Consider the following 13,805-nt stretch of genomic DNA (forward strand, 5'->3'; position numbering starts at 1 on the left):
AAGATGAGTTCAGGAAAAGCTTTCATATGTGGTTGTGTCAAGGAAAAAGTCCACATGAAATAACCATGATTGAAATAAGTTTTGTGGGGAAAAAAATCTGAAAGAATAAAATATTTCTATTACCAAGGTTTCATGATACATGATAAATGAAGCAAAGAACATGTTCTAGGTAATAAAAGCAAAATTAGTGTTTGAATAGATATTATTTATTAAAGACAGCTATGAGATCAAGGATTTAGTCTTATGCTGGCCTTATACCTGTAGAATTTTGTTGGGAAATGTTTGTTTTCACATTTTGGATCTGAAACTTAATTAACCAAATCACCCAACATTTATTGCCAGATAATTGCCTTACCTATATGATTCCATACTACCCATACTTTGGTTAAAAAAAATAGATCATTGATGCCATACTTACTGAATGCAGCAAAAAGCCTTGAAATGGAAATTCTTTTGCCTTTCTCCAGTCAAGAAATGGATACTGAAAGTACAGGAAATACAAGATACAGAGGAATGCAATAAAATAATAAATGTGGCCAATTTGATAGTATTTGGGTGCTATGGATAGAATTCACATCTGACATCATGACAATTGTTTCTGTAATGGGTACAAAATGACATACAACTATGTTTGACTTTTGTCTGGTAATGCAGTGAGTGGCGCAACTAGGGACAATGAGAGTTGCTATATACTCTGTTAATTGTGTTTCCTTTCTACGTGTTCTTTTTTTCCATTTTTACCGCCTCTTCTTCCTCGTTATTTTCTAAGCTTCCGTTACCATTTCTTCAGTCAAGCAACTGAATAGAGCTTATATTCCACTTAAGAGCTGAGTCACACCTGAGGTGTCTGGGAGATGTACACTTTTTTATTTATGTAGATGAACAAAATAAAGATTTATGAAAAAAGAAACTTGTCATTTTCAGGACATTTGTTTAACTAATGCCGCGTACACACGATCGGACTTTCCGACAACAAAACCGTGGATTTTTGTTCGAAGGTTATTGGCTCCAACTTGTCTTGCATACACACGTTCACACAAATGTTGGCCAACAATTACGAACGTGGGAACGCGGTGACGTACAAGACGTACGAGGATCCGATAAAAAGGAAGTTCAATAGTCATGTGATATCTCCATTATGAACGCTAGTTTTACAAGTCTGAGCGATTTCGGCTCGTACTTGATTCCGAGCATGCGTGAACTTTTGTACGACGGACTTGTGTACACACAATCGGAAAGTCCGACAACAAATTTGAGAACCTGCTAGCCAACATTTGTTGGCGGAAAGTCCGACAACAAGTGTTCGATGGAGCATACACATGGTCGGACTTTCAGCCAACAAGCTCACATCCAACATTTACCATCGGAAAATCCAAACGTGTGTACGCGGCATAAGAGTTGAAGTGGTAGAAAAACTCACGTGGGTGATTTTTACCTATAGTTAAGCCTATAATAAGGCTTACCTATAGGTACAGTAAATACCTCCTAAACTGGCACTGTTCAGGAGATATTTACTTTAGCAGAAGCTGGTGACGTCACCGGCGCATGTGCACTGAGTTCTGAATGGACTGTGCCATCCATTTAGAACCCCGTGCCACGGCTGTGACTCCTGCATACATGCGCGGGAGTTGATGTCATCAGACCTCGGCCATTCACATGGCTAAAGCCCACGAACCCAGAAGGAAGACCGGGTGAAGATGGAAGCACCTACAGAGATGGCAGTGCTCCGCTGGAGCGCTTCGTTTTCAGGTAAGTCTGTTATAATGTGCTAGTATGTGGTTCACACTAGCACATTATGACCTAAACTATCCAGGGCCAAATTTTTTTTTTTTTTTTGGTGCGGTTTACTACCGCCTTAAAGATGACAATTCGACAACCAGTTTCGACCAAACTTGAAGGACAAGGTTGCAAATTTCTTGCATTATCTATTGGAAACAAACACATTTCCTACTATTGAATTAGCTCCCAGTTGAGAAAAATCATAACTGGCCTTATGTGCATACACTTTCAAGGTTAATCTAGAAGTTGAGCATTTAGTCTGTGAAAATTAAGACATTGACATGGTGCTCGAACAAAAAGTCATTCAAAATCAGTTGAGTCCATGAAGGTACTGTCAAATGGTTGGACGAGTAATTTTTATACTTTCTTGTCAGAATGTTTAAATGAAATTCTACAAGTGTAAGGCCAGCATTAGAAATCTGAAATTGGATAGTGGGTTTCTCCAATCCACTAGGTAAGGCTATCTATACCAGCTTTCCCCAGGGGAACTTTCACTTGATGTCATGCTCCTAATTGTACTAAGATTATACCCAAGGGGAGTAGAATTGACTTCAATAGTGTATGTAACCCACTGCCGGTAACCAGTTCTCACAAAAAATTTCCATGCACAATTTTCTCTCTTTAGCTTGACCTTGTCAATGAGCAAGAGCCTGAAAGTTCTTGGGAACATTGAGAAGAGCAGACAAGAGCTAAACACAGCACAGACAAAACATGTGCCACCCACTCAGTTGCTGTGCTTTTGGCACCAAAACCTGTCCAGCCATTCTCAAAACAGGAAGTTTACACTTACAGTGGACTAAATGTACTGAACTGCTGCGGTTCAAACTGTCTCGGAAAAATTCTGCAACTAAATGATAGTGGGGGAGTTTTATGAAAGAAGTAGAAAACAATGCAAGTTCTGATTTTAGTAATTAAATTATTATAGGTAGTTTTATATCACCAACAATTTACGTAAGGCTTTACTTATTGTACATTTACATTTGTCCTAGCCCTCAAGGAGCAAACTCTGAGGTCCCTTGCTCACATGTATATAGGGACAATTTACATGGAAGTTAATTAAAGTTGAAGCCTAGGTATGGCAATGCTATTATAGTTACACTGGTCCAGCTTGGACCAATGTAAGTATCTATGTATGGAAATCGGAAATCACTGTAGTAGGCACTGCTACTACAGTGATATCTACTCCAACCTGGACCAATGTAACTATGTATAAAAATATCCAAAATATCCATACCTGGAATTCTTCTTTAAAGTATAACCACACTTTCAGGGTAGGCTCACGGTAAACCTCCAGTACTAGCATTAGTTTATACTACTTGCCATGGAAACAGATGTTTCTGAAATAGCTCCTTACTTGATTTATTCCAATTTTCTAATGCTCTTCCTATGAGGTGGTCATGTAAATAGGCCCACAGAAGTTGATTTACTAAAGCTGGAAAGTGCTAAATCTGATGCAACTCTGCAGAGAAACCAATCAGCTTCCAGGTTTTATTCTCCAAGCTTAATTGAACAAGCTGAAGTTGGAAGCTGATTGGCTACCATGCACAGCCGCACCAGATTTTGCACTCTCTAGGTTTTTTTTGTAAATCAACCCTGCAGTGTCAATGTATTCAATATTTCACACAATGTTGATTTGCATGCACTGGGAATGCTTCATGCAAATCCCACCTCTAGACCATACCTTAGACCCAAGGTGCCATTTATGCCTGGGACAGCCATTTTTTTTGTAGGGGCTGCACAGCCTCATTGGTTAGTAGGATGCTGGAGGCCAGGCAACACAGTGTCATTGGTTACTAAGACACAGGCAGCCTAGTTGCAGAGTGTCTTTGGTTATTATGGTGCAGGCGGAGTTTGAAGTCTATAAAGCTACACCTATAACTAAAATATCACCTTTGGGTTGACTAACTGTTTAAAAGAAAAATTAACTTTCAAGTGTCAAACACATGGTTGCGAAAAAATGCAGCATTTGCACTTTCACTTTTTGCCCACCCCAGAGCTAACCAGTCCACCCTCCTCTTCCCTAGATGAACACTTACCTCTAAATCATGTCCTCCACTGTTTGTTACATCCAAATGTATGCCTTGTTAGTGTCTGCACAGAAGATTCCTATTGATTTTTAGGGGCTATGTCTTGAGGCTAGAGATGGTCCCATAGAAGACAACATGAAGCTAATGCACAGGAAGAGCCAGTGCAATGAAAATTTGCTGTTATGATGTAACCAAACAGTGAAGACCACAGCCATGATTTTACATAAGTTTGCATCTGGGAAGGGCAAAATGGATAAGTGGACTTATCCTGAAAGCTGCTTACAAACATTAGATGACTGCCAGTAATGCATGTACAACTCAGTCACTGAATGATCTTCTAAAAAAAATCTTTCTATAAACATGAACGTTTTCATCACATGACATAGCATGCTTATATCTATGAAGATGGTATTGCTGTACCAGCCTGTCTGAAGAGAAAAAATTGTGACTAACTTGAAAACTCCATCCCAGCTTATCAATTTTCCCAATTTTACCTTAAAAATGTCAGTACCCTATATTTTCCATAGGCGATGTTTTAAAAGCCCCCTATAAGTAATCAGTTTAGCGTTACAAAGGAGGTCTGGTGCCAGAATTATTGCTATCATACCGGCGTGTGCGGAAAAATTGAACTTGTATCGCAATCAATGTTTTCAGGCCACGTGCATTTGACTTGTATTTGCATATATGTGGGGGTGGGGGGGGGCTACAAATTTATTTTGAGGGAGGGGGATTTTATGTGCTTGGGTGTAACTTTAATTTTTTACAATTAAAAAAAAAAAAGAAAACTTCCATCACATATGGGACAAAATGATGATTTTTTTAGGGTGACAGGTTATCTTTAATGACACATCCAGGGTCTAAAAGACCCTGCATATCTCCCCTGTGCTTCACTGAATGTAATGTAATGCAATCACACTAAATGCATTACATTTTTTGTCAGCCATCATGGCTGGGAAAACTGTCAAAGGGGACCAGGAAGTGACGTCACACGTCACGTCCGGGTAAGAACTAGTTTAAGGGAGCGGATGTGTGTTCACTCTCCTCCTTTCCCCCACCTCCTCTTCATGGCGGCACCCCATATGCCGGTCCCGGGCCCGCAGATGGACAAGTGGAGCCGTGATACGTAGCGGGGGGGGGGGGGGCACACACAGGATGACCTGACTCCTGGGGTTTGTCGAACCCTGATAATAATACGATTAATTAAACAATAATAATAATAACCAGAATAGAAACGCAAACAGTAAAAACTGTAATGTCCCCTAATTGGATTAGACTCGGGGGGCGGATTGATATGCGTTGGAGGCATGGCCTGGCTGGAGCCCGGGCTGAGGCTTTCATACACCTCCTTATAGGATTTTGCTGTGATGTGTGACTTTTAGAACTTCCTTTCGATACCACTGCGACAGCCAATTACATTGTTCACGCAGACCCTAGTAAAGGAATTCTGGAGCTGGGCAGGAAGGAGTTAACCTAGGCTACAGCCTGAAGAAGGAGCATGCATGCTCCAAACACGCACCTGCTGGCCCTGTGCCCCACATCCAGTGACGTCATAGCTGACGGGGAGACGACTGCCAGCTTGACTTGGAGCCTTGGAAACCCCTGCAGCTAGCGAGACAGCAGCAGCACCCCACACTGCTGGTTATCTGGATCAGGTCTACACAGCGAGCCTCCCCTTGTGACGAGCCATTTTAACCCTTACCCTGTGAACTCATTCTTATTTTAATTTTTTATCTTAATAAATTCATCATTAATCATTTTAATACACTGCACTTAGATGAGCGCTGCTGTTCTCCACATTAGATATCTACAGAGCTGCTTCCTCTTCTTCCACAGCTGGCTGCACCTCTTTAGGAACATCGAACTTGCTCCTAACCCATTCAAGCCTGAACTGAACTTTCCAGGGTCCAAGCTACCCCCAACCACTGGATTGTATTTCCCACCCATCCCTCTCTCTCCAAGCGCCACTATACTCCCCCCCTTCTCTTATCGTTGTATAAATGTCAATGGTCCCAAAAAAGTGTAAAAAGTGTCCGATCTTTCCGCTGCAATGTCGCAGTCTCACTAAAAATCACTGATCACCGCCATTACTAGTAAAAAATAAAATAAAAATGCCAAAAATCTATTCCCTATTTTTTTGTTTATAGCACAAAAAATAAAAAACGCAGAGGTGATCAAATACCACCAAAAGAAAGCTCTATTTGTGGGGAAAAAAAGGACATCAATTTTGTTTGTGTACAGTATCGCGCAATTGTCAGTTAAACGATGCAGTGCCGTATGGCAAAAAAATGGCCTGGTTATTAAAGGGAAAATCTTCCGGTCTGTAATCAGGGACAGTCCCTTGAAATCAGAGACAGTTGGGAGCTATGCTTCTCGCACCCACTTAGATGTGAACCTAGCCAAAAGAAAAGTCAGTGTATTTAAGGCTGGTAATTTTTCTGTTGATTGTTTTATTTTTTATACTGTGATTAATTGAAAATGACGCTAATGTGAACACAGTGAGTGTGCTGCCTTTCACAAGATGGTGCCCTTTGTACTTGCCCTGTAAGATTGGCTATAACAGGGCACCATCCTGTGGTAGGCAGTGCATTCATTAAAACATTCATTAAAACTTAAAAAAGTCAGTGAGTGCTCTGCCTGACACAACATGGTGCACTTTGCACCATAATAGCCAACCTTACTGAGGAGGTGCAAAGGGCACCATCTTCTTGTAGGTAGGCAGCACTCACTTTGCACCTATTCAGTTTGGACATTAATACTGGACAATAGCCAACAGCGTTCATAAAAACTGGAAGAAGGAAAAAACTGAAATCAGGTTCGATTTTCTAAAGGACCTGATAAAATACAATTAGGGATGTGATTGCTTACTAGGGGCAACACATATCGTTTTACCTTTTTCCAGTCTTTATAATTTTAGCGCAATTTATTTTATTTAAAAAGACTTTTGGCAACCCCACACTGTCACACCTCTATAAGCTGCCAGACCCCCAGTTGTGGACATCTAGGGGGATAATCACCATTAAACACATCTATACAAATGGATCCTTCCCCTCCTTCGCGACACTAAAGGCTAAATATGCTGTCCCCGCCTCTATGACATTTACATATTACCAACTCAGACATGCGACGCAGGCCCAGTTCCCCGACCCCCTAACCTTCCAGACTGATTCTGTGGAACAGTCAATTGGATAGTCCAATCGCACACGTTCCCGGAAAAATGGCGCAAAAATACAATTTTTTCCATTCTCTCATTCTGCACTTGTTTTTCCTAATTGGTGGCCACTGTATATATTGTGTTTTGCACTATGCACCCCATCACTTGCCTGACGAAGGGGTCCTGCACGGCCCCGAAACGTTGCACCTTTCTTGTGATGTAACTTTTTTCATTAAAAGAACCTTTTTTGGACAACTTTCCTTGCTGATCCATGGTGTGCTGGCGAAGATGTACGTTTGCGTGACTCTGTGGAACGACTGCTCATCTCTAAAATCCTGGATAAGCCCCTCTCCTCCCTCTACTTTTATCTCTCCCTCGCGTACATGACATCTCTGACCAAAGTCTACAATAAATAGAAGACTGACATCCCGGACTTGACTGAGGAGGGTCGGAGAAAATGGTGACTGACTATATTACTAAGATGATCTCAGCAAAGGATCGCTTCATCCAACTTAAAAAAGAGCTCCACCTTAAAAAAAAATATTAAAAGCCAGCAGCTACAAATACTGCAGCTGCTGACTTTTAATAAATGGACACTTACCTGTCCAGGGTGCCGCGATGTCGGCAGCATATGACGAGCAATCGCTCGGTTCTCGGCTGCCCCTGCCGCCATTCTCGGTCAGGGAATCAGGAAGTGAAGTGTTGCGGCTTCACTGCCCGGTTCCCTACTGTGCATGCGCGAGTCGCGCTGCACGTCTACACTGGTCCCTGTTGTGTTGTGGGAACTGTGTGTTTCCCAGAACACAACGGGGGGGGGGGGCTGGCATCTGCAGCTATCTGTGGCTATCTATGCCCGGAAGTGGGTGCAAATACCTGTATTATACAGGTATCTGCACCCCCCTCCCCCACGAAAAGGTGCCAATTGTGGCACCAGAGGGGGGAGGAATCTGATGAGCGGAAGTTCCACTTTAGGGTGGAGCTCTGCTTTAAATTCCTACACCGGGCATACTACACCCCAGTGAGACTGGCCAGTATATACCCTGGGGTGAGTGCCCTTTGCTCCAGATGTAGCTCCTGCCCGGGCACGTTCTTTCACATGGTATGGTCATGTCCTCTAATATGTCCCTTCTGGGAGAAGTTACTGGATGTTCTAGGGTCCTTTGGAAATTGATCTCTCAGTTTAGATCCTGCCATGGCATTGCTTGGCAACATGGAGAGTATTGAGGCCTCTAGGCATGAAAAACTCTTTTTATTTTATGCTCTATACTATGCTAGATGAGGGATTCTCCTCAAGTGGAAACAACCCACCCCTCCTACACACCATATGTGGGCGGCCACAATCAACTCTGTCCTACCATTATATAAACTGACATATGAGAGTAGAATTTGCCCCAGAAAATTTGATAAGGTTTGGTCACAATGGATCGACGCAAATAATCCGGAGCCCTAGGGCTCACTGGGAAGTCCTAGGCAATACTACTGTGTCCTACACAGGGCTGGTGCTACCACTAGGCAAACTAGGTAGCCGCCTAGGGCGCACTGCTGCCTAGGGCGCCTGGCCACTGGTGTTCCTACTCTCTTTTCTCCGCAGCAAGCAACTAAGTCTCAGCATCAGCAGGCAGCTGCCGCTCCGTTCGCACCTAGTGTCAGAGGCGCAGCAGCAGCGGAGGACTAAGTCTGTGTCCCAACTGCTGAATGAATGTAAGCAAGCAAACATTCATTGATGAGCACTGGTAGGCTGCATTGATGGGCACTGGTGAGGCGGCATTTAATGGGCGCTGGTGAAACGGCATTTGATGGGAGCTGGTAGGCTGCATTGATGGGCACTGGCGAGGCTGCATTTGGTGGGTGCTGGTGAGGCTGAATTTAATGGGCGCTGGTGAGGCAGCATTGATGGGCGCTGGTAGACAGCATTGATGGGCGCTGGTAGGCAGTATTGATGGGAGCTGGTAGGCAGCATTGATGGGCGCTGGTGAGGGTGAGGCTGCATTTGATGGGCGCTGGTGAGGTTGCATTTGATGGGCGCTGGTGAGGTTGCATTTGATGGGCGCTGGTGAGGCAGCATTCATTAAAAAGGTGGGGTATGCATGGGCAGAGAAAAGGGGATGGAGTCAGGGGTGGAGCCAAGGCGGGGAGGCAAAACAAGGTTTTGCCTAGGGTATCAAAAATCCTTGCACCAGCCATCACTACATTTTTGGTGATGTTGAAATGCTGATTCTATAAAGTGCTTCTTCTCCCCCCTCCCAGCTTACCCGGGGATAGCATGTTGGACACGATTGTCATATTGCTCAATTTGAATATGATTGTACTATATTTGAGACACTCAGTACCAGCTGTACTCGGTCTGTTGTTCTTCATCTTTTCGACCTTCTGTATATATCCAATGTCCATGTACTGTGTCATTATTAACTTCAATACTTTTAAATAAAAACCTATTTACTGTTAAAAAGACTTTTACTTTGTACCTGCTGCCCCCCCCCAGAACAAAAATGATGTACAGCCCTGAGCTCCCCCTGCATAGGTCAGTCCACACACATTCAGACCACACTGATTCCCCAGCAGGTTGCTGCTGATGGCTGTTTTGTGGATTTGCATCATCCAGATAAAGCCCTTATAGGAATCAGTGCGCTCTGTCCGCTCTCATTCTAGACACGTTGCCTGCGATGTGATCTCCAGCCCTGGAGTCCCGGACAGGCCCCGCCCACCCCTGGTGATGTCACCGTGTCAGTGGAGAGCAGAAGGAAGAGCAGCCTGGCTGGGTCCACTTCCTGCTGAAGCAGACAGAGTGCCGCTCACCCTGTGCCAGTATGGAGCTGGATGGCATCCTAGAGCAGCTGGAGAGCGGGGAGCAGGAGCTGGTGCAGAAGGCTCTGACCCAATATAACAAGGAGGTAAGGATGGACATGACAGCTCTGCTCACTAACCCTGGAAGAGGGGGGGAGGGGGATGGCATGCATGAGTAGATATGAAGCCTCTGCTGATGAGTGACACTCTGTATGGATGGATGTGGGTGTTGGGATTTGCATTTGCTCTGTATTGCTGTTCTTCAGTTGTCTCACTGACATTGCCGCTGCTGTGCATCATGGTAGAGGGAGCAATCCTTCCAAAACACAGGAAATAAAGAGGATCCAACCCCAGGAAGAAAACATTCTAGTGGTTCTGAGATGTGGTGGAAGCACTAGTTTTCTTTTTTTACACCTTTATTTGAGCCCTATAATCGTGCCTGGAATAATTGCTCTTGATCTGGTGTCCGTGGCGATCACATGTGTGGTGCGCTCAATGCGTATACATGTGCACTTGCTGCATGCATTTATGTTCTCATGTACTTATTTTCTTTTTTGTTACTTTTTTTATTGTATATAATTATTATTAGCATCATTGTGTGTGTGTGTGTGTGTGTGTATATATATATATATATATATATATATATATATATATATATATATATTATAGTTTAAATTGGCACTAAACCATACCCTTACACACCTTAGAATCTGGCTATACAATCTCCTTTAAATCGACCAAAAACTACATAGTACAGGGGAATGCGTACTTGGATGGTTTAGATACTTATATTACATACCTTTTGGTAAATAAAAAGTTGATTGTACAAAACAGATTGTAACGTGTTTAGTGAGCTTTAAGTGATTGTTATGTTTTTATTTTTTTTTAAACAAGACTTTACAAACATGTTATACTTGCCTCCTCTGTGCAGTTTGTTTTTGCATAGAGCAGCCCAGATCCTCCTCTTCTCAGGCCCCTCTCTGGTGCTTCTGGCCCCTCCCTCCTGCTGAGTGCCCCCACAGTAAGCAGCTTCCTATGGGGGCACCCCTGCCGAGTCACACCCCCCTGTGTCCAGTCAGACACGGAGGCCTGGCCCCACCCCCTCTCTCTTCTGATAGGTTAAATGACTTTGACTACTGCGGGAGCCAATGGCGCCCCTGCCGTGTCTCAGCAGGAGAGTCCCGGATGACTAAGATGCTCATGGACATCGCTGGAAAGAGATGGGGCTCAGATAAGTAATTAGGGGTTGCTGGGGAGGCTGCTGCACGCAGAAGGTTCTGGATCTTAATGCATTAAGATCCAAAACCTTCTGCCTTTACAACTCCTTTTAAGTCTCCAAAAAAAAAATCCAAATGCATCCAATACTTAACCACTTGATGACCAGCTGCCATCATTAGACCCCTTTCACACCGAGAGCGTTTTGCAGGCACTATAGCGTTAAAAATAGCGCCTGCAATCCACCCGTCAGGACGTCAGGAAAAGTCAGGAAAAGTCCTGCCAGCAGCTTCTTTGGAGCGGTGAAGGAGCGGTGTGTTTACCGCTCCTCCACCACTGCTCCCCATTGAAATCAATGGGGCAGCGCTGGGATACCGCCGGCAAAACGCTGCTATTGCGGCGCATTGCGGGCGGTTTTAACCCTTTCTCTGCCGGTAGCAGGGGGTAAAAGCGCCTCGCTAGCGGCCGAAATGTGCCGCTAATCCGACAGTAAAACGCCGCAAAAAATAGCGGCGTTTTACCGCCGACACTATGGGCGGCTTGGTGTGAAAGGGCTCTTATACTGCGGCAGGTTGGCTTGTTCCCGCGAATCGCTGTAGCCGTACATCGGCACTTTTAAGAGCTATAGCAGGTGCACTTGCATACCCACTGCACGGTGGGGGAGCTGATTCACATGGCCGGCATCCGTGATCGCTCCACAGAGAGCCAGAACAGGGATCTGTCAATGTAAACAAACAGATCCCCATTTTGACAGGGGAGTAGAGAGTGATCGTCTGTTTATAGTGATCAGGAACAGCGATCTCTCTCCTCCTCCAGTCAGTACACTCTCCCCACAGTTAGAAACACCTCCCAGGGAACACATTTAACCCCTTGATCACCACTAGTGTTAATCCCTTCCCTGCCTGTGTCCTTTTTACAGTAATCCGTGCATTTTTATAGCACTGATCGCTGTATAAATGTCAGTGGTCCCAAAAAAGTGTCCGATCTGTCCGCCGCAATTCGCAGTCCCGCTAAAAATCGCTGATCACCGCCATTACTAGTAAACAAAAAAAAAAAAAAAAGAATAATAAAAATGTCAAATCTATTCCCTATTTTGTAGACGCTATAACTTTTGTGCAAACCAATCAATATATGCTTAAGTAGAAGAATACATATTGGCCTAAACTGAAGAAGAAACTTGTTTATTTTTTTATTTATTTTTTTGGATATTTATTATAGCAAAAAGTAAAAAATATTCTTTTTTTTTGTCAAAATTGTCGGTCTTTTTTTGTTTATAGCGCAAAAAATAAAAATCGCAGAGGTTATTAAATACCACCAAAAGAAAGCTCCATTTTTGGGGAAAAAAGGGACGTCAATTTTATTTGGGTACAGCGTTGCATGAATTGTCAGTTAAAACAACACAGTGCTGTATCACAAAAAAAAAAAAATGGCCTGGTGATTAAAGCGGAGTTCCGCCTAAATTAAAAATCAGCAGCTACAAATACTGCAGCTGCTGACTTTTAAAATAAGGACACTTACCTGTCCAGGGCGCCCGTGATGTCCTCACCCAAAGCTGACCCATCCCTTGGCTCTGGGTGGAGGCGCAGGCATTGTTAGTAAGGAATTCAGGAAGAGAAGCCTTGTGGGTTCACAGCCTGGTTTCCTACTGCGCATGCGTGAGTTGCACTGCGCGTTCCGAGTGGTCCCTGCTGTCTTCTCCCAGAAGACAGCGGGGGGGGGGGGACAGAGGAGGGGTCGGCCATGGCATAGATCGCCGCGGATACTGCACCGATCTTTCACCAGAAGTGGGAGGAACTACCTGTATCAGACAGGTATCTGCTCCCCCCTGAAAGGTGCCAAATGTGACACCGGAGGGGTGGGGGAGGAATCCAGACAGCGGAAGTTCCGTTTTTGGGTGGAACTCCGCTTTAAGGGGGAAAATCTTCCGGTGGTTAAAGTGGTTGTAAAGGCAGAAGGTTTTTTATCTTTATGCATAAAGATAAAAAACCTTCTGTGTGCAGCAGGCCCCCTAACACTTACCTGAGCCCATCTTGATCCAGCAACGTTGCAGGAGAGACTTGGCTGTCTGGGACACCCTCTTCATTGGCTGAGAAAGCAGCGAAGCACCATTGGCTGCCGCTGCTGTCAATCAAGGTCAGTGAGCCAATGAGAGAGAGTGGGTGAGGCCAGGCCACGGCTCTGTCTGAATGAACACATGTAGCTGCGATTCAGGCTTGCCGTGGGGGCAGGAGGGAGGAGCCAGGAGCACTAAAGAGGGACCCGAGAAGAGGAGAATCCGGGCTGCTCTGTGCAAAACCATTTCACAGAGCAGGTAAGTATAACATGTTTGTATAGTATTACTTTAATGGCCCTGCAATATATTTTTCATGAAATTGTTCCTCCCTATAACGTCCTCTGTGAGCTCCCGAACCACCCCTTTTCATTTTTTTTTTTTTGGACTTAGCAGTGAGCGTATAGTTGCATTCATGTGCACTGCTCTATGCAGAATACAAATCCCAAAGACCATTGCAGGAGTGAGCGGCTACATTCCTACATACAGTGGGACCATGGAGAATGCATGTAGACACCCTCAACAGGGGATCAGATCACAGAATTAGAAAAGAAGGAATTTGCAGACTTGCTGAGAGCAATAGAAGGTACTTTTTGAAAATGCATACTTGAATAGAATTTATTTAAAACCAAAGTATAGTGTCACTTTAAATTTTTACGGGGCAAATAACCCCCAATGTGACAGTGCAATGTAAAGACAGGTTCTCCCCTTTTTTCTTTTTTTTTTTTTTTTATATGCATGATTTTGACATTGGGGTCTACTACACGGCTGCTGTATCCCTTGCCATCCATTGCATCTA

General features: G+C 44.1%; 1 protein-coding gene and 1 long non-coding RNA gene across 3 annotated transcripts in view; one reads left to right on the forward strand and one right to left on the reverse strand.

The window, feature by feature from the left end:
* Nucleotides 1-4,017, reverse strand: part of LOC141110688 (uncharacterized) — a 34,719-nt gene extending 30,702 nt beyond the window's left edge. The window contains exons 1-2 of the long non-coding RNA XR_012236317.1: nt 3,816-4,017; nt 419-481 (exon numbers count right to left, since the gene is read on the reverse strand). This is a non-coding gene — a long non-coding RNA (uncharacterized lncRNA). The remainder of the gene's footprint in view (nt 1-418; nt 482-3,815) is intronic.
* Nucleotides 4,018-9,629: 5,612 nt separating this feature from the next.
* The window catches only part of RIC8A (RIC8 guanine nucleotide exchange factor A), a 116,293-nt gene continuing 112,117 nt past the window's right edge, over nt 9,630-13,805 (forward strand). The window contains exon 1 of one of the 2 annotated variants that reach the window (XM_073602186.1): nt 9,630-9,848. In XM_073602186.1, coding sequence (XP_073458287.1) covers nt 9,765-9,848 — 84 coding nt within the window. In that variant the 5' untranslated portion in view covers nt 9,630-9,764. The remainder of the gene's footprint in view (nt 9,849-13,805) is intronic. The other variant, XM_073602187.1, reaches the window with a different exon arrangement.

Source organism: Aquarana catesbeiana, linkage group LG10, assembly GCF_042186555.1.
Source record: "Aquarana catesbeiana isolate 2022-GZ linkage group LG10, ASM4218655v1, whole genome shotgun sequence".
In the NCBI taxonomy this organism is placed as follows: Eukaryota; Metazoa; Chordata; class Amphibia; order Anura; family Ranidae; genus Aquarana; species Aquarana catesbeiana.